The sequence below is a fragment of the Pelodiscus sinensis genome, chromosome 6, assembly GCF_049634645.1.
Source record: "Pelodiscus sinensis isolate JC-2024 chromosome 6, ASM4963464v1, whole genome shotgun sequence".
NCBI lineage: Eukaryota > Metazoa > Chordata > Testudines > Trionychidae > Pelodiscus > Pelodiscus sinensis.
Window position 1 is genome coordinate 104,152,760 of NC_134716.1, and position 27,936 is coordinate 104,180,695.

The 27,936-nt window shown below is 37.9% G+C and overlaps 1 protein-coding gene across 1 annotated transcript in view; it reads left to right on the top strand.

The window, feature by feature from the left end:
- RICTOR (RPTOR independent companion of MTOR complex 2) overlaps positions 1–27,936 on the top strand; it is a 143,340-nt gene that overhangs the window by 100,244 nt on the left and 15,160 nt on the right. The window contains exons 19-32 of the mRNA XM_006139479.4: positions 1,835–1,881; positions 5,600–5,735; positions 6,289–6,488; positions 6,951–7,077; positions 7,473–7,637; positions 7,881–7,957; positions 8,062–8,140; positions 8,934–9,043; positions 9,150–9,237; positions 10,443–10,535; positions 11,300–11,406; positions 15,717–15,946; positions 19,159–20,188; positions 24,106–24,283. Coding sequence (XP_006139541.3) covers positions 1,835–1,881; positions 5,600–5,735; positions 6,289–6,488; positions 6,951–7,077; positions 7,473–7,637; positions 7,881–7,957; positions 8,062–8,140; positions 8,934–9,043; positions 9,150–9,237; positions 10,443–10,535; positions 11,300–11,406; positions 15,717–15,946; positions 19,159–20,188; positions 24,106–24,283 — 2,667 coding nt within the window. The remainder of the gene's footprint in view (positions 1–1,834; positions 1,882–5,599; positions 5,736–6,288; positions 6,489–6,950; positions 7,078–7,472; positions 7,638–7,880; positions 7,958–8,061; positions 8,141–8,933; positions 9,044–9,149; positions 9,238–10,442; positions 10,536–11,299; positions 11,407–15,716; positions 15,947–19,158; positions 20,189–24,105; positions 24,284–27,936) is intronic.

A 27,936-nucleotide genomic window follows, 5' to 3' on the forward strand; every position in this document is an offset into this window, starting at 1 on the left:
TAGTTCCACCCTGCCATACAGCCACATGTAAAACCGTTAACCATGTAACTGATAGGACTTTTAACAGTTACACGGTTACTCTTTTTATAGATTTTTTTTTTTTTAACATCCTTAGCTTAAAGTTTTAATATTAGGAAGAAAGCTATTATAAGACACTTCCGAAGTCTCAGAAAACTAGGCTTTTGCTTAGTTTTTTCCTCCAGGTATGTTTATATACGCTGATATTTCTGCTTTTCAGAATGTCTTCTGGTGTTTCTATTTAATTCTTATTCTGAATTGAAAAACAAGAATTGTATTTAGTAGAGCACTAAGGTATCTCCTTATAACATTGGAGAATTTAGAATATAAAAAACTAAGAAGCCTTATGGTTAATTTTCCTGCAAATGCAGCATTTTCCATAAAATATATTTTCTAGTGCTTTAGCAAACTAAATTTTAAATAATACAAAGTATGAAGTTTCAGACTCTTCAAAATGCAACCCCATTTTGTTTTCTTTTTGTATTTTAGCTTCTTTAAATATCATGTTACTATCTCTCAGCATTCACTGGTGATTTTAAGTTAGTACCTCTAGAAATTAATTGACATTTACCCAGTTTAGATTATTAATAAAAATCAAATTTAACACATCCCTGGAATTGCCCACCTGAATACTATTCTTGAAATTCATGCTGACATTTATTCATTACCCTTAGGTGTAGGTTTTCATGTATTTGTTAGGGATGTGGCTCGTATTCAAAACAATTCAGATACTTTTAAATAATCATGTAGCACTATGAAATGCTTTGCTAAAATACAGTAATTTCCTTCAGAGTAGTGCTCAATTTAATGCTAATGAGAGAATGACAAATGACAGCGAAATAGAATAAGCAGCTATACCTTGTTTATTTGGAAATCATATTTGTCTGATTTTTTTTACTGCTATTATTACAAATAATTCATAAGATTTTTATAACTGAAAGAATAGAATTTTTTCTTTATTTTTTTTCAGCCGTTAACTTTGTGTTATCCACAATTAATGACAAGTGATCCTGACAGCATAATTTGTTGCCCTACTTCTTCTGTATTAGCATGGTGATATTGCTGTCATGCATTGCCCAGGAAGGAGGGACAATATTCATGTGTATGTTTTCCCCAGACCTTGCAAGAGGGTGTTTCCTTGTAACAATAAAGTACAGAGGACACTGAAGACGCAACAGGCAAGAATGAGCACAAAGGGGAAGTGGTAGCCAAAAGACTTGTACAAACATAAATCAAGGAACAGAAAAAGTCTGAAAATGCTGTTTAATAGGCGTTATATCAAAATATTGGATTTATTCAAACTTTTTTAATATAAAAATTCAAGTGACCCTCGTAACATGAGTTTTTTAAAAGTTTCTGTTTGTATACAGATAAAATAAGCTGACTTGGTTTTCAGTATTTTGAAATTTTATTCACTAGAATTTTGTACACAAATATATGGCCTACTCCCCTCAACCCAAACACCTTACCAAAGAGAAAATGGACTTCTCCATAAATAAATAGGAATTCTAAATGTTTCCAAACTCAATAACCATTAGCTGTATATTTATAAGTAACTAGAACCATGAATGAGTAACTCTATTCAGCTGTGCATAATTGAAAGAAAATAAAGATGTGATTACACTTCAGTTGTTACTGGCATGAAAGCATTCTTCACAGGTTTCTTTAGATTTTCACACACTAACCAAATAATTAATGAGAATTTTCTATATAGTAATTGAAGCATCTCTCAATGTATAGAAGCAAAGACATTTTAGTCTAACCTAAGAGAGATGTACAAGACTTATATAATTCCATATCTTCTCTCTTTTTTTAGTGGCCAAATGTAAATCTAAGGAATTATAAGGATGAACAATTGCACAGGTATGTAAAACTTATTTATATTTCCTGAGAGGTGAGGGGATCCTGAAATATTTCAATCAGCTATTCCTTGGAAATGTAATATGTATGAATTATGCTCTGAATATGGTCTGTGAAAATAAAATTTAAGCAATTAAGTTTTAAAGCTTAAATATAAGGAACAATTTATGAATGGTAAGTTATTTCCTGTGCCAAAGTGTGTAATATAAATACATTTATTCCCTAAAATAGAAGGCTGTCAACTAGCCAAATAGTCTTCATTGCATTTTAAACCTCAAAAGATTGTTTTCACTACTGTTTTCTTCAATTTTGAATTTGGTGGAAAATTTTTGAGAAACATTCCTGAGTAAAATAATTGTAGTCGCTTCCGAGCTGGTAACTGTAAAACAAAATGAAAGGGTGAAGATTTTTTTTTTAAGTAACAACTTTAAAATAAAATGTAGGAACTTTTTTGTAACAATATCTACCACTAAGTGCAGTGTTTCATGTACAAAGTATAATCTTTGGAACTAGGGCAATTCTTTTATCACTTCTGCTTCCATCTTTAAGTGTTAGTAAATATCTCTGGGACGTCACTTACAATGTAAACACTAAACAAACATTATTTTAGTTTAGTATACTACCTCCTCATTTTGCACTGACAGGATATTTTTCTGTAGACCTGTGAGGGAAACCCTTCTTCTAAGAAGCAACCCCTAAAGATAACATCTCTAGTGAGAGCCAGGTGTAAAGTAGCGATTAATTTCCTAGTCAGGTAGTCAATGGAATTTCCTAGTCGGGTAGTCAATAAGCACTTCCTCCTTTGAAATGTACAAGAGCCTCAGTGGGAACTCTTGTGGATTTCAAAGTTGGAATGCCATGTGGAACCCAGGGCCAGCGGGAAGTCTTGCTGACTCTGGGCTCCACTCAGGCACTTCCGCTTTGAAGTGCACAACAGCCCCTGTAGGGGCTGTTGTGCACTTCAAAGCAGACGCGCCACGTGGAGCCTGGGGTGAGCGAGGGATTCAGAGTCCCCGCTGGGGACTCTTGTACATTTCAAAGCGGAAGCGCTCACATGGAGCCTGGGGTCACTGGGGCACTCCCCACTGGCCCCAGGCTCCATGTGGTGTGCCAGCTCCCTGCAGCATTCAAATTGGCAGCGCCTCACAGAGCAGCTGTCCCTGGGCTCTGTGCAGTGCTGCTACTTTTAAGTACCCCCTCATGTCCCTCCCTCCCCCTCCCCCCTTGCTGCCTCTATCTGATAGTCTTCATTGCATTTTAAACCTCAAAAGATTGTTTTCATTAGTTCTTCAATTTTGAATTTGGTGGCAAAATTTTGAGAAACATTCATGAGTAAAATAACTAGTCACTTCCGAGCTGGTACTATAAAACAAAACGAAAGGGTGAAGATCTGATAGAGGCCACAAGGGGCAGGGAGGAGAGCGACTAGTCGACTCTCCAATAAGCATTTGTTTATCGGATAGTCGACTAGTCCTTCACATCCGTAGCTTTGACCTCTTATTTTTTTAGTAAAAATAATCAGACTACTTTTTAAGTGAAAATGTAAAAATGGATTGCTGTTCTGAGTGGTGGTGGTCATGATAATCAGTATGACCACAATCTAACTATCCCACTTTTTTCTTGCCCCTTTTATACACACACAATACGAAAGTAATTGCTAACTGGTAATACATGATAAAGGATTATTTTCCCGAATCATCTATTTATAATTTTTCTCTTTTCAAAAGAAAGTCTAAAATTCTGTGTAATCGTTTCCTAGATTTGTACTTTATTCAGGATTTACTCAGTAAAATGAGTGATTTTTTTTTGAACATTTAGTACATTGTGGAAAGCTAAAATGCTTTTTTACTATAAAATGTATTCTGTACTTGCAGAACTTCAAACGTTTATCTCCATGCTTTTACTGCCATTGAATACTCTAACTCTTGGTTACAGTTGACATAGATTTAAAAAATAGAAGTTCTTCAGTGTTGGATGATTCAGAGCCATAAACAGTTTAACTGAGTAATTACAAAAAATTGTTGACAACAAAAAACACTTTTTTTTCCCAGGCTTACTCTGTTACGTTACACAATATTCTCCATGGGGTAAATACACAGATTGTGCTGAAAATATTCTGAGTGGTAATGTTAGAGTAATAAAAATGGAAGAGCCTTGCACCTGTGGATATGGATATTTATGGATAGACATTGGGATCCACAGGGCTCTACTTTCAAGAGTCACTGTGGTCAACAGAGCCTGGTTCCATCCAGCCTGGAAGCCATTCATCATAGTGTCTCTTGATCCACAGATACACAGGGCTCCATTCCCAAAGGCTTCCAGGAAGGCTAGGACCACACTCCTCTTTGATGGCTACAGTGGCTCTTGAAAGTGGAGTCCTGCATATCTGTGGATCCCAGTATCTATCTGCATATATCAACATCCACAAGTAGACATTCCTATCCACTCAGGGCTTTACAAAATGTCTCTTCAACTCGATTAAATCACATCTTTGTTGTTCAAGTCATTGCTAGTCTTACTTAATCTTTGAGGGATTCATCTAAGCATAATCTGTAAGAATGTTTAATTATAAGTTATGTTAACTCCGATGTTCTTATCAGAGGTTGGTTATCTTGTGAATATATAAAGCAGCCTTACGAGGACTCCTTAACAATTTCTCTAGCCTGTGTTTTGTCAGTCAGACTTGGACAGAGGCTTGTTCTCATTCCTTCTGTAACTACTAACAAACTTAAAAAAAAATCAGTGTTTGTGTAGAGAGTCATAGATAAGGCTTAAGAAGCATTTTGTGTTTTCTTATACTTTGGTATGAAAGGTGTATACGAAATATGAGTAATGGCTTATATTAAGATAACTTATTACAAAAGTAAGACCCTGCTGCTGTAATCCTGAATTGATTCCATCTTATTCAGTGTACCTCTGCACTGAGACCATTATAAGGCTTCATGTTTCACCTCTAGTGATACTCAGGATCTGTGGAAATTTGCAAAGTAAGTACTTTGGGAAAATATGGTGCAACATGCATGTATTTTTCTCAAGGAAAAACATGTATCTGCCACTATGTAGTCTGACTTCTCTTAGGAATTCACAACAAATACTAGGGCAGATTAATTGTTTTAAAAAGCTTCCAAGAGAGGAGCACTTACTGGACCTTTAATAACTCCATTCATCTGAAGAAATGGGTTGTGCGTACGAAAGCTCATGATACCATCTACATGATCTGTTAGTCTCCAAGGTGTTGCTGGGCTATTTGTTGTTGTTTATTTTTCCAGTTACAGACTAACACAGCTACTCCTCTGAAGCTACAAAAAGTGGGACACTCTTATAGACAGACAAATAGGAGTAATCTCTGAACTTTTCACAGGATAAATGTGACAAGGAGACATTCTAATTGAACTTGTTTTATTGCTTGCTTTTGTTATTCACTGCAAAACATTTTTATTCTTCATATCTTTAATGTTTTGGTTTTTATTTTGTGGCATTCCCAAAAGCATAAAAAAAATTGTGACTCTTCATGTGGTCACATCTCTGAAATTGTTCTCTGGATATAATTGTTATTTGGGCTGCCTGATCTTTTTTCCTGCAGACTATAATTACAATAATTTGAGGATAAATCTACTTGGTGCCCATCATCCAAACCCATATAAAACCCTTTCATACTTCTGAAGCACACTATGAATTTTTAGGGTAATCAATTAATTCTTCTCATTTTAATCTTAATTAGATTTGTCCGACGATTGTTGTATTTTTACAAGCCCAGCAGTAAATTGTATGCCAACCTGGATCTGGATTATGCCAAATCTAAGCAGCTCACTGTTGTAGGTTGCCAGTTTACTGAATTTCTTCTTGAATCCGAAGAGGTGAGAAATGATTTCAGCTACAAGTTATAAGAAAAAATGTTTAACAGTTCTGTATGCTAGAAAAGTAAACTCTGAATTTTTAATAAAGAGCTTTGCAAGAAAACTTGCAAAGCTCTTTACTAAACCTTAATGTCAACAAAACTTTTAAAATTTTAAAAGACCATGTTGGCAAGTCTAGGGAAATCAAACTTAGAATCCTGAGATGCCCTAGCCAGCGTGTGAAGAAGTTCCTCAGTACTGTGGTGACTTGTATATTAAAAAGGAGTGTGTTGTTTTTTTTAAAGTAGAAACGGGTTTGTGGGATGTTTCCCAGTCTCTTGTTCAGTAGCAGGTGTGTATCCCTATTATTATGTTCAAATTCTATTACTTCTACTATACTAAAATATTTTACTTTGCCTTTATTTAGGGGACCAGAAAAGTGTTTTCCTAACTGTCATACTACATATATCAAAATTGTCTGAGAAATTTAAACCAATACATTTCAGTAAACTAAAAACAACTAAAGCTGTTCACTACCAGTAACAAATGAAAATATCTTATTCCTTTTGGGTAGGATGGGCAAGGCTATCTGGAGGAATTGGTTAAAGATATTGTGCATTGGCTCAACTCCTTCTCTGGATTGAAACCAGAACGCAGTCTTCAGAACAATGGGTTACTAAGTACACTTAGTCAGCACTACTTTCTGTTTTTTGGTACACTCTCCTGTCACCCTCATGGAGTGAAAATGCTTGAAAAATGCAATGTATTTCAGTGGTGAGTGTTTGTATTTACTTCGCTTTGTAAGGTGCTGTGGATGCATGTACGATCATTTATAAAAATCTGCAAGTAATAAATAAAGATATATGCCCAACAAAACTGGAAATCTCCTATATCTCACTGGATTCTCCAGTTTCTTTGGAAAAAACCTTCTTGGGCAGATGGATTTTGTAGAATGACCTTTTTTCCATGCATATCCGGCTGCCAAAAACATCTTGGTGACTGCATCAGGAAGAATTTTTCTACATATGCACTAGAAATATGAGAAAAAAGCAGGCAGCCTGCATTGTCAAATTCATGCTAACATTTCTTATTTATCCAGTATCAAATTTAACATTTGTTCTTACCTTAATTTTGTCCCAATATATTTGGTTGAATGGTAAAAATAATAGATTAGTGTATACAAAATGCTTAAGTTTAAAGTGGATTCCAACTAATATTTTCTTTCAACTTTTTCAGTCTTCTTAATCTCTGCTCATTGAAGAACCAAGATCACTTATTAAAACTGACAGTTTCTAGTTTGGATTATAGCAGAGATGGGTTAGCAAGAGTCATCCTTTCCAAAATTTTAACTGCATCTATTGATGTAAGTGTAATTAATCATTCACAATTCCTGTCAATATTTACTATTAAACATTTTTCTTCTTTTGTTTAAGGTAAATCTGGTTAATTTAAAATGTAATTTATTCATTGTAAGAGAAAAATGTGTGGATGTTTGTTTTGCATGTTTTAGAATTATAACCAGGGCTTGACAAATGGCTGCGAAACCTACTCGCCAGCCCCGCACTACGCATGCCACCGGTGAACGGGGCAACTGGCTGAAATCTACTCGCCATGGGCGAGTAGATTCAGTGATTTGTCGAGCCCTGATTATAACTATGTATAAACTGCATTTATTTGCTATTTAGCATGATGAAAATTAAACATACATGTAATATGTAACTACCATATAGTCTCTTACAAATATTTTTTCCTTTGCAGAGCTGCAGGTTATATGCAACCAAACATTTACGAGTATTGTTGAGGGCTAATGTAGAATTCTTTAGTAATTGGGGTATTGAACTACTGGTGACCCAACTACACGATAAAAATAAAACCATATCTTCTGAAGCACTTGATATCTTAGATGAGGCATGTGAAGACAAGGTGAGTTTCATTAACTTAGGAATGTGTATAGAAAATATTGTTTCTTTTCTTTAACCAATTAAATCAAATTATCTTGTTTGATCATTCTACTTTGCAAATTGTTTTAAGTACCTAAGCTTTAATTTTCATATGATCACTGCTGTTGTAATTTTTGTTCTTAAAGATGTTCAGAGCTTCAATATGGCTAATTCTCTTTTTAAATAGATCAGGATTTTTTAATGAATTTTTGTATTTCTCTTATAGGCCAATCTTCATGCTCTTATCCAAATGAAACCTGCTCTCTCCCATCTTGGAGACAAAGGGTTGCTTCTGCTTCTAAGGTAAGTGTTGCATGCATCTTTTCGTTAAAAAAAAAAACTTACATATTCATATTCCAAGTGGTTTGTTAGAGATGGAATATTTAGTGTCTGTTGTTATTTTATAGATTTCTGTCCATTCCAAAGGGGTTTTCCTATCTAAATGAGAGAGGTTATGTAACGAAACAAATGGAGAAATGGCAAAAGGTAATTCTAACAAGGCTAAGTGTATAGACCTTGCAAGTTATTTTTAAAGGAGGAATGATGTGAATATAAACATTTAGAAGTTTGCAAGGAATTCATAGTTGTGCAATATTGATGTCAGAACGCTCCATGCCTTCAATGATTAAAAATTTGTGTTTCTAGTGAAACATCCTGTTGTTCATGACTGTACACTTCATTGTGTGAATTCTTTCTTGTCTACTGATGTGCTGTCCTGTCAGGAAGTGAACAGAAACATTCAGTCCCGCTGACAACAATGGGAAGATAGCTTCCCTTCTCTAGAGAGGTACCTGAGGGCAGCCTCTTGCTTCAGTACACTGAGAGTCATTGGAAATGGCTGCCATTTAAAAGAGGGCAATTCTTAGAATTTTACATAGTAAGTCTGTATTTCTTCAGCCTCTGTTGAAGATTAGTAATGAAAATAATAGTTTTTCTTTCCATTAATCCTACAAAACTATTCAAATGTCACATTCACACCAGATTTCAATGTTTAAATTAAAAACTTGAATTATTTATTCTTTAGGATTATTTGAGAGAAAAAGTGCTCTATTTTAAAATATATTTTATATCCTAAATGGCATATTTCTTGTAAATTGTCAGAAAATTAATTCTGTACTCGAAGTACAATTACTGCACTAACTGAAAAATTCAAACTTGATTATGAAGCCAAAAATAACTTTTCTTTAATATGGTAGTATGTTGTATATTCTAGAAATCTTTGTTTCCTGTCATATTATCCAATCATGTGATAGGCTCTACATTGCATTTTCCTTTTTAGGAGTACAATTTAAAATATGTTGAATTAATTGAAGAACAACTTAATGAAGCACTTACCACTTACCGTAAACCTATTGATGGTGATAACTATGTACGTCGGAGCAACCAAAGGTAAATTCTGTTACACAGAAACTTGTTTAAGAAGCCATGAATTGTGATGGCTTTTTAAAATGTCATAACTATTGCCATGTAAACAGACTATTGTGCTTTCTATCAGATTACAGCGGCCTCATGTCTACCTGCCAGTCCATCTTTATGGCCAACTGGTCCACCACAAAACAGGCTGTCATTTGTTGGAAGTTCAGGTGAGAATACTGACTATAGATAAATTAAAAGTAAAAACTTTTAAAGTGTAATATAAAATTTCTAGAATAAATTACTTGGAGTACCTCTATTTTGATCATCATTTTAACAGTCATTATACCAAGATTCATAAAACTATGAACTTTCTAAATTTCAAAGAACTAATATCCAAGAACAGGATTTACCTACATCCTAGCATTATGCGGAAACATTAGAGAAATAGATTTCAACCTGCTTCTTACAACTGATCATTGTGTATGCTAAGGGCTAATGACAGAAATAGGAAAGGCAAACACATCACCAATAAGAAATGTTTTTGGGAGAGTAAATTTTGTCTGAATGAACATGTAAACAATGATTAGTAAAGCCATGCTTTTGTTTTATGCATATAGGGAATACAGATTTAGAATTTTTGTTAAAACAAATGTGTATTTTAAGTTCTTGAAAATGGAGAGAGAAATAAATTACTAAAGTAAAACAGACTAACTTGTAAACTTAGTTTGCACAGTAAGTTTTATAAAATTGTTTAAATAAAATATGCTCAAGTGGAAGGCTAAATACTGCATTAAGTTAATTCGGGGAACCTGTTCCATCTTGAGACCTTAATTAACAATTATTTGATGCTTTCGCTCAAGCTGTTGGTGAGCATAAGTTAATATAATTAAAACCATCACATAGTTGGAAAGAATATGACAAGATTGGTAGTATTTGTACAAAGGAGGCCTAAAACCCAGATAGCAGGGGGATTTTGGTTAGGATGGAAGTATGTTGGATTGAGCTCTGTTGGGAAAATTATATACTGCCATCCCTAAATCAAGTTAATTGCGCTATTAATCCCCGGTTTGTAAATAATTTGAATATGAAGAAAAGTAAAAGAATATACCGGGAATATCTTTACTCTTTGAATCGTAAAACTGCAATGAGAAGGTTTCCAAATGCTGTGAAAGTAAACAAGCTAAGTATTATCATTTTGTGTGTGCACTAAATACAGAATCATTTGTTACTATTTAGGACATTAGGTTGTGTTAAGTGTATAATTTCCCTTCTGCATTATTGGAGTTAATCAGTGCAAGATGTAATTTTCTGGAACTGTCCAATTTAAAGTATATGTATGTAAACGTTTGTTAAAAACTTCCGGAGTCTAATGTATTTAAACTTCTAGTATTTAGTTACATTCAACTGAGTTTGTTTTGTTCTCCTCCTGTAGAGTGTTGTCCCAGATTTAAGTTACACTGTTCGTTCCCCAATGTTGGATAAGTGGGAAGGAATTAAACATCTGAAAGCAGCCCTTTGGGCTTTGGTTAGTAATACATGTATCTTTCCTCTTATTTCTGCTATAATTTTTCAGATACTGAAATAATTAGTTTTAAATGAACGTAATTAACAAGACTTACTTTTCTTGAATCCTAGCTGATCTTTCTGATGAAATACCATGCATTGTATGTGGCTTTAAAAAAAATCTTTGTCAGTCTACCATAAATAGCATAAACAGTAATATGAGCAAATAGTCTTCAGGGGATATGATTTGCTATGGCTCCTTGGTGTCACCATCATTTTCCCCAAAACATTTGTCGGAGTGGGTGAATTGCTGGGTTTAAACCTACCAGGTTCAGTTTGCTTACTGTGGGAAGATAGAAGGGAAGTCTGAAGTCCTTTTGGGATGGAGCAGTCATAACATTGGACATTATGTTCTGTCCTTCCTTCCTCACTAATATTTATTTTCTGTACCCCTATCCAAGTTGATCATTGATGGGGAGAGAGGGGGGGGGGGGAAGTAAAGGGCAGTAAAATGCCAGGATGTGAAAGGGAAATGTAGGATAATCTTTGTTCTATTATCACAGAGCTAAAGGTAGCACATGATGCCCTGAGTCCTTCATTGCTCCCAGGTGAAAAATACCAGAAGGATTGGCTATGTGTTCTAAAACGTTTAATGGTTTGAACTTATAATAAAATTGTGGCCAAATGGCATTTCACATTAGTAGCATGTCAAAAGTTTTGTGGGCATCACTACAAAAGACATCAGTAATTGAATATATTTGATGGCAAATAATAACTTCATTTCAGGGAAATATTGGATCATCCAATTGGGGCCTTAACTTGCTTCAAGAAGAGAATGTGATTCCTGACATAATGGCACTTGCCCAGCACTGTGAGGTTTTATCCATAAGGGGGTATGTATAACTAATTTTAAAATAAAAATGTGCAAATAGCATTTTCTGACAGACCTAGACTGTAAAGATTTCAACTCTTGCTTACAGTGGATGTCCTTTATTAAACATCATTGGAAAAGTTTGAAGAAATTTCCCTCATCTTCTAAACAGATCAGATGTTTATTTATATGAAGTGTCTTGGAAACCAGGTTAGGAAAGTGCCATCATGTAAGGCACTGATTTTCTAGCAAATAAAAATAATGGACGTCCTAGAATACTCAAGGACCTTATAGAGGAGGTATCTGAGCCTCTAGCTATCATCTTTGGAAAATCATGGGAGACAGGAGAGGTTCCAGAAGACTGGAAAAGGGCAAATACAGTGCCCATTTATAAAAAGGGAAATAAGAACAACCCAGAAAACTACAGACCAGTTAGTTTAAGTTCTGTGCCAGGGAAGATAATGGAGCAAGCAATTAAGGAAATCATTTGTAAACACTTGGAAGGTGGCAAGGTGATAGGGAACAGTCAGCATGGATTTGTAAAGAACAAATCATGTCAAACCAATCTGATAGCTTTCTTTGATAGGATAATGAGTCTTGTAGATAAGGGAGAAGCGGTGGAAGTGGTATACCTAGTCTTTACTAAGGCGTTTGATACGGTCTCACATGATATTCTTATCAATAAACTAGGCAAATACAACTTAGATGGGGCTACTATAAGGTGGGTGCATAACTGGCTGGATAACCGTACTCAGAGAGTAGTTATTAATGGTTCGTAATGCTGCTGGAAAGGTATAACAAGCGGGGTTCCGCAGGGGTCTGTTTTGGGACTGGCTCTCTTCAATATCTTCGTCAATGATTTAGATATTGGCATAGAAAATATGCTTATTAAGTTTGCAGATGATACCAAGCTGGGAGGGGTTGAAACTGCTCTGGAGGATAGGGTCATAATTCAAAATGATCTGGACAAATTGGAGAAATAGTCTGAGGTAAACAGGATGAAGTTTAATAAAGACAAATGGAAAGTGCTCCACTTAGGAAGGAACAATCAGTTTCACACATACAGAATGGGAAGCGACTGTCTAGGAAGAAGTATGGCAGAAAGGGATCTAGGGGTTATAGTGGACCACAAGCTGAATGAGTCAGCAGTGTGATGCTGTTGCAAAAAAAGCAAACATGATTCTAGGATGCATTAACAGGTGTGTTGTGAGCAAGACGGGGGAAGTCATTCTTCCGCTATACTCTGCACTGGTTAGGCCTCAGTTGGAGTATTGTGTCCAGTTCTGGATACCGCATTTCAAGAAAATGTAGAGAAATTGGAGATGGTCCAGAAAAGAGCAACAAGAATGACTAACGGTCTAGAGAACATGACCTATGAAGGAAGACTAACAGAATTGGGTTTGTTTAGTTTTGAAAAGAGAAGATTGGTGGGGGACATGATAGCAGCTTTCAGGTATCTAAAAGGGTGTTATAAGGAGGAGGGAGAAAACTTGTTCATCTTGGCCTCTGAGGATAGAACGAGAAGCAATTGGCTTAAACTGCAGGAAGGTAGGTTTAGGTTGGACATTAGGAAAACGTTCCTAACTGTCAGGGTAGACAAACACTGGAATAAATTGCCCAAGGAGGTTGTGGAATCTCCATGTCTGGAGATATTTAAGAGTGGGTTAGATAAATGTCTATCTGGGATGGTCTAGACAGTATTTGGTCCTGTCATGAGGGCAGGGGACTGAACTCGATGACCTCTCGAGGTCGCTTCCAGTCCTAGTATTCCATGATTCTATGATTCAATAGGGATAAAAAATCCTATTTAATTGGTTAACCTGTCTGCAGTGGGCACTGCTGCTCCAGCCCCACCAATTAATAGGATGAAATAGTGAGAAGTGTTAAGTTATGCATTTAGGGATTAACAACAAGAGTTTGAGTTATAAGCTGGGGACACATCAGTTGGAAGTCATAGAAGAGGAGAAGGACCTCGAAGTCCTGGTTGATCACAGGATGACTATGAGCCGACATTGTGACTTGGCTGTGAAAAAGGGATGCATTAGGCGAGGTATTTACAGTAGACAGAAGGAGGTGTTAGTGCCGTTATATAGAGCATTGGTGAGACCTCATTTGGAATAAAAACAGGACTATGTAGCACTTCAAAGACTAACAAGATGGTTTATTAGGTGATGAGCTTTCGTAGGCCAGACCCACTTCCTCAGATCAAATAGTGGAAGAAAATATGATTGCTCTCTTTAAATATATTAGAGGGATAAATGCCAGGGAGGGAGAGGAATTATTTAAGATCAAAACCAGTGTGGACACAAGAACAAATGGATATAAGCTGGCTATTAGAAAGTTTAGACTTGAAATTAGGTGACGGTTTCTAACCATCAGAGGAGTGAAGTTCTGGAACAGCCTTCCAAGGGAAATAGTGGGGGCAAGAGACCTATCTGGCTTCAAGATTAAGCTAGATGGGTTTATGAAGGGGATGGTTTGATGAGATAACATGATCTTGGCAATTAATTGACCTTTCACTATCAGTGGTAAATAGGCCAATGGTGAGAAGATAGGAGGTACAGTAGAGAACTTTTTTCTGGGTGTCTGGTTGGTGAGTCTTGTTCGCATGCTCAGGGTTCAGCTGATTGCCATATTTGGGGTCAGGAAGGAATTTTTCTCCAGGGTAGATTGGCAGAGGCCCTGGAGGTTTTTCGCCTTCCTCTGTAGCATGGGGCACAGGTCCTTGTGGGAGGATTCTCTGCATCTTTTGAGGTCTTCGAGCCATCGTTTGAGGACTTCAATATCTAAGAGATAGGTGAGAGGATTATTCTAGCAGTGGGTGGGTGAGATTCTGTGGCCTGCATTGTGCAGGGAGTCAGACTAGATGATCATAATGGTCCCTTCTGACCTTAAAGTCTATGAGTCTGAGTTAATCTTAATCAATAATCCTCTCCCGTGAGGCTTACCGATTAGCCAGTTAAACCTTCACATCCCTATTCTTAAATCTCTATCGCTATTGTTTTCAATTTTTAGTCATCAATTTTGTATAAGATTTTTGGTGGAAACAGATAAAATGTATTGGTATCCTTGGAAGAGCTTATTATTACATTACCCCATGCACTATTTAAATGTACAAAATGTGCAACGCACAATTAGTATGTTAAGCGATTTGTCCAGAAACCCATAGGAACTTTGTGGCAACAGAGTGCCTGTATAGATCCTTCTGCTCACTTGATCTTAGCCTGTCTGTCTCTGGTCCACCAACCCATCCACTCTGGTTTCTGCAACTTTCTATCTCCCCTCTTCTCTTTATTTTTTCTCTTTCCCATTTCCTGTTTCATTCCTCACCCTTCTGCAGTTGAATTAGGGTACTCTTTCTGTTTCTCCAGGTGCCAGTATGAGGAGCATTGAGAGGATAGGAGAGCTAGCTCTCTACTCTCAGTTCCTGTGTGTGGTACCGGAGTGGTCCTCATCTGGGAGGAGGAACAGTTGCAGTTCTTCTTAATCCCCAGCAGCCAAAAGAAGTCTATTTGAGTCTATGAGAAGTGAGAATTTTAAAAGGCTTATAATTTAGCCGAATTTGAATGAATTTTTGCAGACAGCCAAAGGCATATCTCTGGCACCACTGGATCTCCCTGCCAAGTTTCATGTTCATGCTCCAAAACATGGACATGCTGTAGCTTCAATTAAAACTAACTTTTTAACATTGGAAAATTAATTTTACCTGAAACTTAAGGAAAAACACACACACATGCAGAACAAAACAGAATAACAGTCTGGTGTAGATACTCACCACAGAAAATTTCAGACCCAACAGTTAGTCATACTTATAAACAATTTTTAAAAAGTGTCTTATGATAGAAAGTGTTAGGCAAAATTAACTATCGGTGCTGCTAGCATTTTAGCCTATAATTTTTTAAAGTATTTCTTACTACATAGACATCTTTTCTTTTTGTTTAGTTTAGTTTTGTTTAATTCTGTACCATAAAACAGACAGGAACATGATCTGATAAACTTTTCTTTATGAACCTTACCGTTCGCCTTTCCCGATTAACTTTTTAAAACTGTAGAATATTAACACTGTATTATGCAAGTTTTTCTTTTTCATTTCACATTTTATATATCCAAAATGTAGTTGTTACCTATACAACACTTGTTCTGAATTGCTTTTTCCATTAGATAGAACAAAAAACTCCCAAAAAAACCGTCATCTGGTTTGCAAGGTCTGTACTGGATTATCTTGAAACTTTATTTCCTCTTAAAAATCAAATCTATGTTTGAATAAAGCAGATCTATTGATTTAATCAGGCTATTGTTACTAGTTTTTTTTATATTTATTATTAAATACAGAACCTGTGTCTACGTGCTTGGTCTGATAGCCAAAACTAAACAAGGTTGTGACATTCTGAAGCAGCATAATTGGGATGCAGTGAGACACAGTCGTAGACAGCCGTGGCCAGTAGTCCCTGATGACATGGAACAACTCTGCAATGAACTCTCTTCTATACCCAGCACACTTAGCTTGAACTCGGGGTCCACAAGTTCTAGGCATAACAGTGAAAGTGAATCTGCACCATCAAGTAAGCAAAACTAGAATGTTCACAGTGATAAATGTTTCCTAGTAAGTTTTCAAAACAACATCTAAAAATGGTATTTTATATATAATATTACCGTACTTCTACAACCTTGATCTAAATTTTTTTTAGGCCTAATTATAATACATTTGTTTTCTGACTGATATTAGGAATTTAAATCTAGTGCTAAACATGCCATATTTAAAAGCGGTGAGGAGTCCTGTGGCACCTTATAGACTAACTGAAGTGTAGGAGCATAAGCTTTCGTGGGCAAAGACCCACTTTGTCAGATGCATGTAGTGGAAATTTCCAGAGGCAAGTATAAATATGCAGGCCAGAATCATGCTGGAGATGACAAGGTGGATCCAATCAAGGAGGATGAGGCCCACTTCTAGTAGTTGATCTGGAGGTGTGAATTCCAAGAGAGCAGAAGCTGCTTTTGTAGTTAGCGAGCCATTCACAGTCTTTGTTTAATCCAGAGTTGATTGTGTCAAACTTGAAGTTTTTTTGCTGCAGGATGGCTACCTTGAGATCTGCAATTGTGTGTCTCTTCCTGGACACACAATTGCAGATCTCAAGGTAGCCATCTTGCAGCAAAAAAACTTCAGGACCAGACTTCAAAGAGAAACTGCTGAGCTACAGTTCATCTTCAAGTTTGACACAGTCAGCTATGGATTAAACAAAGTCAGCTATGGATTAAAGAATGGCTCGCTAACTACAAAAGCAGCTTCTGCTCTCTTGAAATTTACACCTCCAGATCAGCTACTAGAAGTGGGCCTCATCCTCCTTGATTGGATCCACCTTGTCATCTCCAGCCTGATTCTGGCCTGCATATTTATGCCTGCCTCTGGAAATTTCCACTACATGCATCTGACGAAGTGGGTCTTTGCCCACGAAAGCTTATGCTCCTACACTTCAGTTAGTCTATAAGGTGCCACAGGACTCCTCGCCGCTTTTGCAGATTCAGACTAACACGGCTACCCCTCTGATACTTGATGCCATATTTAGACATTTTTAAATAGTCCTAAAGAATGCAGCACTGCTAATTGGAGGCCAGTCTCAAGTTAAGTACTAAATAAAATATTATAGCAGTGTCTTTGAAAAATAAAATATTTTACAAAATCCTTTATATGTTAAAGTTAACCTGGCAAACCAGAATTTGAAGAGATGTCTTCCTTTTCTAGTGGGTACAGACACTAGATATATGCAAGTACTACATGTTGCAGAAATTGAAAAAAAAAAAAAAAAGCATAGCAGTACTGTAGCCACTGTTGTCATAAACACCAAAGGAGCTGATCGTTTTCAGTAAGGTGCGAGGAATTTAGTAACATGAGTCCCATTGCATTTCAGTGAGACGTGTGCCTAAATCCTTTAGATGTTTAGATTCCTTCAATTGTCAGGTTACTTGCCCTTAAAAAAAAAAAAAAATCTGTATATTGACAGGTGAAAGGATGTCCTAGAGAGTTTATGGTAAGCAGCTATTTTTAAGCTGTAGATCATAAATTATTATAATCTGAAATAAACACTGTAGGTTGGGAGACCACAAAAATGTAATTCAGTATGTTAGCTAGGCTCATATATTCAGAGAAATGCCTTTCAAAACCCTTTAAATAGCTAGGGTTTTTTGTTTTGTTGTGTTTTTGTTTGAGTTCTGCTTTTTATGAAGACTAACATTTTTTATGTAGGTGGCTGTATACCTTGTGATCAAAATTCATATTTGTACAGTTTAGGTACCCACATTTTAAAATATATCCAAATGATGAAATGAAGAAAATGTGAATGAATTATAAAGGTGAAATCAAGCTTGTGTGGTTCAGATATTAAATTTGATGCAGTTTGTACTTTCATTCTTCGTTAATACAATTTGTTTTCATGGAAATTTGTTAGCATTGGCTCTAAAGCAGGGCTACTCAACATGTGGCCCATGAGCCATTTGCAGCACATGGGTGGATGGGGGGGACAGGTTGGGTTTACACTCAACATGCGGCCCACAGGTGGGATCCTTTGAACATGGCGTCCACTGGGAACCCGCTCCACAACAGAGAGGTGTTTCCCGAGGGCATTAGCATTGAAACACACAAGCAGATGGGCTGGCTGAAACATAGAGGTACAGAGTGTTGGCGTTTCTAGCCATCAAGGAGGAGGTGCCAGGAGCGTGGGGGCATTGTGGAAAAAGCTGGCTGCTTAGCCTTGTGGGCAGATCCTGAGAGGTGCTGATTGGCTCACATTGGCTGACTGGCCAAGTTTGGGTCTGGCGCTGTGGCTTAAGACTTAATCTTTGTATTTGTGCTCATCAGTGTGAAAGATGCTATTTGCATATATATGCAACCACACTTAAATTGCAGCCCTCGGCAGTGCTGTGAGTGTCATTGTGGCCCCCCGGGGCTTCCAAAGTTGAGTAGCTCTGCTCTAGAGGGAGTTAAGGGCTGCCTTTTCCAAAGAATAAAAATAAGACAGGACAAGGAAAGAGTATTGTTTTCTAAGACTTTGCCTGCACTGGCAATTGAGCGACAATGCTTTTGTTGTTCACAGGTTCTTAACTCCACCCCGGTCTAAATGACAGGGGTGAAAGTTTTGACTGCAAAAGTGCTGTCAGTGTTTATACTGCCTGATTTTTAGCAACATGGCCATGTTGCTAAAAGGTGTGTAACGTAGACAAAGCCTAAAGAAGAAAACAAATACAGTAAACTTCCGATAATCTGGCACCTTTAGGACCCAGAGGGTGCCGGATTATCAGATATGCCGGACTATCGGAAGGGGAGACTATGAGGGATCCGGGGTGGGGTGGGGGGGATGCCACCCCAGACTCCTCATAGCCCCCGCTTCCGATAGTCCAGCTCTGCCCCAGGCGTCCCCGATTCAGCCACTGCTGAAACTGATCAGCGGCTGACACCAAGGGAAGCCGGGCACAGAACAGCTCCAATTGTCCGGCTGCCCAGAGCACTTCCGGGTTCCTGATGGTGACGGACCATCAGGAGTGCCGGAGCATTGGATCCCGGACCAATGGAGTTTTATTGTACTAATTTAAAATGTGACTTATACACTGTAGCATACATGTCTCTCTTTATTTTCTTCAGAATTTTTTAAATGTGTAACTGACCTTTTGGCGTATCAAGTTTAAGTAATTTTTTAACAGATTTTTATTTTTTTACAGTTTAGTTTCTACACTTTCTAGAAATACCAACAGTCAGCAATGAGAATCCTTTTTTTAATTTCAGGTATGTTTATCATGGAGGATGACCGTTTTGGCAGTACTTCAACTAGCACATTTTTCCTAGAGATCACTGAGGATGCAGAACAAGCATTTTGTGATAAACCTGGACCCTTAAAGGATAAGGATCGTAGTTCTTTCCCCTTTTTTGCTTCTAGCAGGCTCGTGAAGAATCGCATCCTAAATTCACTAACCCTGCCTAATAAAAAGCATAGAAGTAGTAGCGATCCTAAAGCAGGCAAACTGTCATCATCTGACAGTAAGTCAGGCTTGAGGCGAAATCGTACAGTAACAGAACCATCCAGTAGTATAGAATTTACTCCTGGGGATGAATTCACCCCTGGGTTCAGAGTTCCTAAAATCCATACATTACGCTTAGAAACTTCATTTGTTGGGAGCAAGAACATGGAAGATGCAGGTAGTACCCCAAGTATTGGAGAAAATGATCTAAGGCTACCAAAAGGACTTGGAAATGAAAATCACAGGGAAAACACAAGCAGAGAGAGACTAATGGGAGATGGTTCTACACAAACACATTTCAAGAGTCGTAGCTTAAGTTTTAATACAGATACCACAACAAGTGGTATAAGCTCAATGAGCTCAAGTCCTTCAAGGGAGACAGTGGGTGTGGATTCTACAAATGTAGACACTGACTGTGGAAGTTTGAGTACTGTGGTAAGTACAAAAACAGTTAAAACAAGCCACTGTTCAACACCACAATCTAACCACCTTCCTCTTTCAAAATCAAATTCTGTGTCCCTGGTGCCGCCAGGCTCTTCTCATACGCTCCCTCGAAGAGCACAGTCCCTTAAAGCTCCTTCTCTTGCTACAATAAAGAGTCTTGCTGACTACACCTTTAGCTATACAAGTTCTCGAGATGCCTTCGGTTATGCTACACTGAAACGCTTACAGCAGCAAAGGATGCATCCTTCACTATCTCATTCAGAAGCCCTTGCATCACCAGCAAAGGATGTGCTGTTTACTGACACTATTACCATGAAGTCTGGGAGCTTGGATTCTCGGCTGACGCCAAGTAGGTAAGAAAGATCCATGCTAATATATTATTTCACAAGCATAGTTAAATAATGTTTTATTTGTCATGTAAATTATTTTTACAGTTTTTTGCTAATGATAGGTAACAGTCAGTACCTAAAGATCTGGAATTCCATTGGAAGCAGGACAAATATATTAAGGGAATTATTAATGAATTAAGGATCTGAACTTCCTAATTGCTGTTATAAAAAGGCCCAGTACCTATATATTACTGTCATCAGTTTCTCACTGCCAGGTAGACCAATCACAGTCCAGAGCAATAATTTTCTTATTTATCTTGGTGTTTCTTCCCTTTTGACTTTTGTGGTAGGCTTTTTAATGAAGTATATTACTTCAGTCTGAATCATTATTATTGTAACTTATTTCCCTGTGTTCATGGAATGAGTGCAAACAGTGTTTTCTTGAGTTTCCCCTGTATCTCTTACTGAAGTTTTAAACTGAGAGTACTTCTGTTTTAGACCTGTTCCAGGATGGTGGTTTAAGTCCAGCACAGGGCCCCACTGAAGTTGATACAAATTTTGTCATTGACTTCCTGGGTCTAGAATTTCAGCCATGGGACTCGTTTTTAGAGAAAGTCAGTGTCTCCTTTTTGTTAGAGTATGATTATAAACATTTTGTAGCACTGATTAGGCCATTATATAACATACTTGTCTCATGACATTGACTGTCTTGCATTTGATAAGTGTAAATAACTAACTTCTGAAGTCCTAGCACTCTTCCCCCATTTATCAGGTCACTGTTCCTCGATTCTGTTTCCTTTTTTATCAGTCTTTGACTACTGTTGTCTCACATTTGAAGACTGTTCCTGTCAGGAAGTAGTTTTCTAGCTCTGTTGTCCATCTCCCATATCTCCTCCCAACACACACCTTTACACACACATTTCCCCCAGCATCCTGGTTGATGTGACAGAAAGGGAAGAGATTATCATGGTAGGTTCTTGTCTGAAGCTCCTGGCTGCTGCAGAGAGCAGGCATCTGTTACTTTGTCCACTATGAATAATTCTCATCCCTGCCTCTGTTGCACATTGCTTTCCCAAGAAGCAGTAACGTGAAATAGAACATATTTGGATTTCTTGTATGTTCCAAATTTAGGTGCATTTGTGAAGATTTTGATCTTGTGATCGGATGTGGTCCTTTTTTCGTCAAATGTAATGTGAGAAATACTTAGTGCCCTCATTTCTATTTAAGTTATGGTTACTAAGCATCTTGCCTCAAATCATTACATAAGCTCACACCTGTTGACTAGGTCTTGTAAAAATATCCTCACTCTTTACCTATACTATGCGTTTTCTTCTGGTATTTCTTGGGGGAAAAAACCCAACTTCATAGGTTTAATATTAAATTCCTAACTCTGAAGTTGGAAAGGAGGAAAATAGTGGCAAATATGTAGCATTAAAATATTGAAAGTAGTATGGCTGTTTTGTGCCATTTGCTGATTGAAATAAGTAGTTGTCTAGGTCTGGATTAATGGCATCATTTTTTGTGTGCACATCAGTTGCTACTCTAATTAGTTCTGATATGCAGAGATACTTACCAGAATACGATATCAAGGGCCTCATTACTCTGTAATTGAGTTTAGCCATTTAAACAATATGTCTTGAGTAATACATGGACAGACATTAATAATTTCTGTTCACCTTAGCATAAATCCATTAAACTGTCAAGAGTATGTGAAAAATACATGAATTATTGCCTATAAACTGTGTTCAAAACATGAAGGTTGCAGTCAAGTACTTAAGTTAGGAAATTCCAGAATCAAGCTTGGCTGTAGAGTTTTTATTGTGTTATGCATTATGATATCTTTAATCGCATGATGACATACTATATTTCTACAATACCGATCCCATACCATGCGTAAAAGAACAGATCTCAATTAATCACAGCTCTTGAATATTTTATTTTTGAGAAACTGTTCTTCAAATTCTGCTGTGAATACAGAATTATTAATTTTTGATGGGCTTTTCCATGACATTTGTCACTCTAGTATATGAGTTACTTCACAAACATTAGTATTTTATTTTCACATCATCTCTGTGACATGTGGGAGCACTGTCATGCCCATTTTAAAGATGAGGAACTGAGGTAAAAAAGCCCCACCAATTTTAAGTGTCCAATTTGATATACTAGGAACTTGATTTTTCAAAAAACTTAGCATTATATAGCATTTTATGTTCAAAGCAATCTTTCCCTAGCCCGCAAGATTTTAGTTGCGGCTACAGATATTTATAACTTAAACAGACTTAGGTCTGGATCTCAAATCGTGCATATAGAAAATGAGGAACATACAATTAGCAATTTTCTTAGCATCACACAGGCTAGCATTTACTTTCTTTGACCATTAGACCAGCAGATGAAGCAGTGGTCCTACAGATTGTCGTCTTCACTACACAATGCTGATTCATTCATAGTTAGGTCCATTCTGTACACTGAAAGGTGTCCTGTAGAAAAAGTAATATTTTATCATGTGATTAAAGATTATCAAGTATACACACAAAGGGATCAAATTAAGGTTGTGCAGGTAATCTTTATTGTCATAGTTCCTGATATTTGAGTGCTTGACTTGTCAGACAGTATTCTTTAACATAGTTTTTGCATTTTATTTCCTATGTTTTTTAAAAAGCGAGCAGGTGGGAGGAAGGGGGAAGAAATCTCATTATGCAACATCATAATGACACCTATGTAGGTCATTGGTAGACTTAAGATTTTGGCAAATTTAATTGATCAGTAGATTAGTAGTTTGTCCTTTATGTAGATAAGTACTAAAAGGGAATGAGAGAGACACTTTGCCAGTTTATACTGACAGGAGAGGATTGGGAAGGCTCCAGCATCTTGGGTTCTCCTTCCAGGATCTGTAGGGGAAGCATTCTAGTGACTCTTGCCATTGCCCAAAGCATGACCTTCTGGCCCATCCCTTCCAACTGCTTTTCGTATGCTCCCCACCATACTTTACACCTCCCAGTCCTATTCTTCTTCCATAGACACTCCTATTTTCCATTCCTCAGAACTCTCATCCCACAGATCAGCCAGTCTCATTCTCCGCTAGTTGGCTCCTCATCTGACCTCTTACCCACTTGCCCAGTCCCACCTTCTGCATTTACCATCACCACTGACTCCCAGCCCTAATACCCACATTGTTTCATCTCTTCTCATTGTGCCCCTCACCTCCAGTTCCTGTGGTGTTTACCTGCCAGGATCAGTTTTCCCCCTGCACTCTGTCTGGCTTGTTAGCATATCTATCTCCATTCTTTTCTCCTACCTCAGTGGCTTTCAGTCCCTGTTTTTTGAATAGTTGATTTCAGACTTCCCTGTCTTAATTTCCCTCTCCTCCCCTCAGTCCAGCTTCCTTGTCCCCATTTCTTCCCCCCTTCATTTTTGGATACATATCTTATCCCCTCTGCATTCAAGTTCAGGGTTCTTTTTCCTCGACACAGAGCCACTCAATAGCAGGGATTTTTTTTTTCAAAGGCTGGTAATGTGGCCAAATTTAGTCATATATCAAACTCACATTCTTGGCATAAGAAGCCACCCCTTGCCAAATTTCAAGTGCTTTCCTCAAAGCATGGCAGTGGGGAGAAGGGTGTGTGTGTGCATGTGTGCTACTTATCAAAATAAAGGTTGTCAGACTTTTTTTTAACATAGGTAAAATGTATATTTCCCTTGACCTTGCACTTAGAAATAGATCAACTATTTTGACTGAAATTTTCAAAAAGAAATTTCAGCCAGGTGTAGAAAATTTAAAGTTAAATTTGGCTAAGTCGTAAGTAACTGGAAACAGGGTCTCTTACATTGAGATGGGTTGGGCAACTTTAGTAAGGGTGCTAACAACCCTCACCTATAGAAGAAGAATTTAAAAAGGAGTGGTTTTCAGAAGTTTGTCATTTGCTCTTTTAATGATATTACAGGTTCATGAAAGCTTTAAGCTATGCTTCGCTAGATAAAGAAGATTTATTAAGCCCTATTAACCAAAACACACTGCAGCGTTCCTCTTCTGTTCGGTCCATGGTGTCCAATGCTACGTATGGTAGCACTGATGATTACATTGGTCTTGCTCTCCCAGTGGATATCAATGAAATATTTCAGGTATGTACACAGTAATGTATTTAACTGATGTATAATAAAAATGAGTTTGTGTTTTCATGAGTAATAGCATTTCCCCCCCCACTAATTTAGTGTTCTTTTAAGATGTGTAAAATTCTCATCTACCTCAATCCAGGAGATATGGACATGTTGGAATTGCAGTATACAGAAATTTCTGAGTTCCACAGATTTCTGAAATGGGGACGCTTTCCCACTTTAGTTATTTATAGGAAAAGTTCCAATTAGTTGTGGTGATTATGTTTTTGGAAGTGTTTTTCATTTAAATTAGCATTTCTTAGACAAAAATATATTGACTTAAAATAGAAAAACCTATGCTTCTAGAGCAGGGGTGGGCAATAATTTTTTGGCAGGGGCCGCTTCAGAAATTTTTGAAGTGGCCCCAGCCCACTCCGGAAGGGGTGGGGCCAAGATACGTCCCTGCTTCCCCACCCACAGACCATGATTAGACTGGGGGGTGGGGGAGCGCCTTTTTCCCCCCAACCCCAGAGGTTCCATGCCCTTGGTGGTGGGAGAACATAAGAACGGCCGTACTGGGTCAGACCAAAGGTCCATCTAGCCCAGTATCCAGTAAACTGACAGTGGCCAGCACCAGGTGCCCCAGAGAGGGTGGACCGAAGACAATGATCAAGTGATTTGTCTCCTGCCATCCCTCTCCAGACTCTGACAAACAGAGGCCAAGGACACCATTTTATCCCCTGGCTAATAGCCTGTTATGGACCTAACCTCCATGAAATTATCTAGCTTCTCTTTAAACTCTATTATAGTCCTAAATACAGTCCTAAATGATGAAAAGCACAGAAACAGTGAAGTGAATGGTAAAACAGGAGGAAGTGATATCTATCAGTAGATCAAGAAAGACAAAAACATGGACTCCCCCTTCTGCCCCCATGCTAATCAGGGCTTGGGGGCAGGGGAGTGTACAAAGTCTCCTCCTATCCTACCAGGAGCATGTGGTGATTCTAAGCACCGCACGATCCTGGCAGGACAGAGGAAACTTCATGCGCTTCCCCCCGCCCCCAGACCTTAATAGGCCTGGGTATAGGGAAGTGGCAGGGCCATGACAAGCTGGATCAATCCACTTGGTGGGCTGGATCCATCCCATGGAGGCCCTTTTGCCCACCACTGTTCTAGAGGCTTTTGTGCATCTTCACAATAGGACTTCTTCTTGTCAATGTTTTATACTGTGTAACTGATTAACATTTTTTTACCTCACCCCATCTGCTCTTGATCTTCCCTCATGAAATCCTCAGGGCATTCCCTTCGTGAAATAACAACTGTTTCATTTCTCTTATCTTCTTTTCTTTGCTTTCTATCCTGTTTTTCTCTTCTCTAACCCTTTGTAGATTCTCTGTAATCTCTTTTCTTCTCTTCTTAATTTCACTAATTGGCAATTTGAAGAAGCTCTTCCATGTTTTTGTCTTTCTTGATCTACTGATAGATATCACTTCCTCCTGTTTTACCATTCACTTCACTGTTTCTGTGCTTTTCATCATACTCGCCATCATAAACATTTTCCTCATTAGCTTCACCTCTTTGGTGGTGGTGTTTTAGATTCTGTCTGGGCCCTCTCCTTGTATTTCATCTTTTTCCTGGGTAAGCTTTTTCTCTTGAGATCTGCCATCTTTCTGCCAATGATTCTCAAGTCTACTGTTATATCCCACTTCTAACATTCTGCAATTTTCTCTACCCATACCTAAATAACTCTACAGATTGTAACATATATGTCATCTTCCTCATTTCTGTCAATTTCTGTGCATCGAGGAAAACTTTCCTGTTACCTGCTTCACAAATTTGATGTAATTTTTTTTACTGCACTCTTCAGTGCATACATCCAGACTTGATAAATTCTTCCAGTTCTTTCATACTATTTGTACAGCATCTAGCATGATGAGGCCCTTATTCTGATAAAGTTCTGTAAGTGCTACTGTTCAATAAATAATGAATAATTTATCTTCAAATTGTGATCTGTCTTTTACACCACTAGTGATATAAACCTGGTTGATGCCGTGGCTGTATTACTTCCCTCTCCAGCATGCTTCCCTCTCCATGCCTATAATGGCAAGGAGAAAGAAGGGTCAGGGCACAACAGGGAGACAAGATCAAATCAGTATCTTAGATGCCTATATACAAATGCGAGAAGTATGGGTAATAAGCAGGAAGAACTGGAATTGCTAACCAATAAATACAACTATGATATCGTTGGTATTACAGAAACCTGGTGGGATGGGACGCATGATTGGAATGTTGGTATGGAAGGGTACGGCTTGCTCAGGAAGGACAGACAGGGAAAAAAGAGAGGGGGGTTGCCTTGTATATTAAAAATGTACACACTTGGACTGAAGTGGAGATGAACGTAGGAGATAGCTGTGTAGAGAGTCTCTGGGTTAAGCTAAAAGGGGTAAAAAACGAGGGTGATATCATGCTAGGAGTCTACTACAGGCCACCTAGCCAGGTGGAAGAGGTGGATGAGGCCTTTTTTAAACAATTAACAAAACTATCCAAAGCCCAAGATTTGGTGGTGATGGGGGACTTCAACTATCCAGACATATGTTGGGAAACTAACACAGCGGGGCACAGACTATCCAATAAGTTTCTGGATTGCATTGGAGACAACTTTCTGTTTCAGAAGGTTGAAAAAGCTACCAGAAGAGAAGCTGTTCTGGATTTGGTTTTAACAAATAGGGAGGAACTAGTTGAGAACTTGAAAGTGGAAGACAGTATAGGGGACAGTGATCCTGAAATAATAGAGTTCATGATCTTAAGGAAAGGTAGAAGGGAGACCAGCACAATTGAGGTAATGGATTTCAGGAAGGCAGATTTTGATAAGCTCAGAGAACTTGTAGGTAAGGTCCCATGGGAAGCAAGACTGAAGGGAAAAACAACTGAGGAGAGTTGGAAGTATTTCAAAGGGACGTTGTTAAGGGCCCAAAAGCAAACAATTCCGCTGTGTAGGAAAGATAGAAAATATGGCAAAAGACCAGCTTGGCTTAACAAGGAGATCTTGCATGATCTCAAAATAAAAAAGGAGTCATATAAAAAATGGAAACTAGGACAACTAACAAAGGATGAATATAGGCAAGCAACACGGGAATGCAGGGGCAAGATTAGAAAGGCAAAGGCACAAAATGAGATCAAACTAGCTACAGGCATAAAGGGAAACAAGAAGACCTTTTATAAATACATTAAAAGCAAGAGGAAGACCAAGGACAGGGTAGGCCCACTGCTTATGAGGAGGGAGAAGCAAACAGGAAACTTGGAAATGGCGGAGATGCTCAATGACTTCTTTGTTTTGGTCTTCACCGAGAAGTCTGGAGGTGTGCCTAACGTAGTGAACACAAGCAGAGAGAGGGTAAGTTTCGAAGATAGGATACACAAAGAACAAGTTAAAAATCACTTAGGAAAGTTAGATGTCAGCAAGTCACCAGGTCCTGATGAAATGCATCCCAGGATACTCAAGGAGCTGATAGGGGAGGTATCTGAGCCTTTAGCTATGATCTTTGAAAAATCATGGCAGACAGGGGAGATTCCAGAAGACTGGAAAAGGGCAAATATTGTGCCCATCTATAAAAAGGGGAATAAGAACAACCCAGGAAACTACAGACCGGTCAGTTTAACGTCTGTCCCAGGGAAGATAA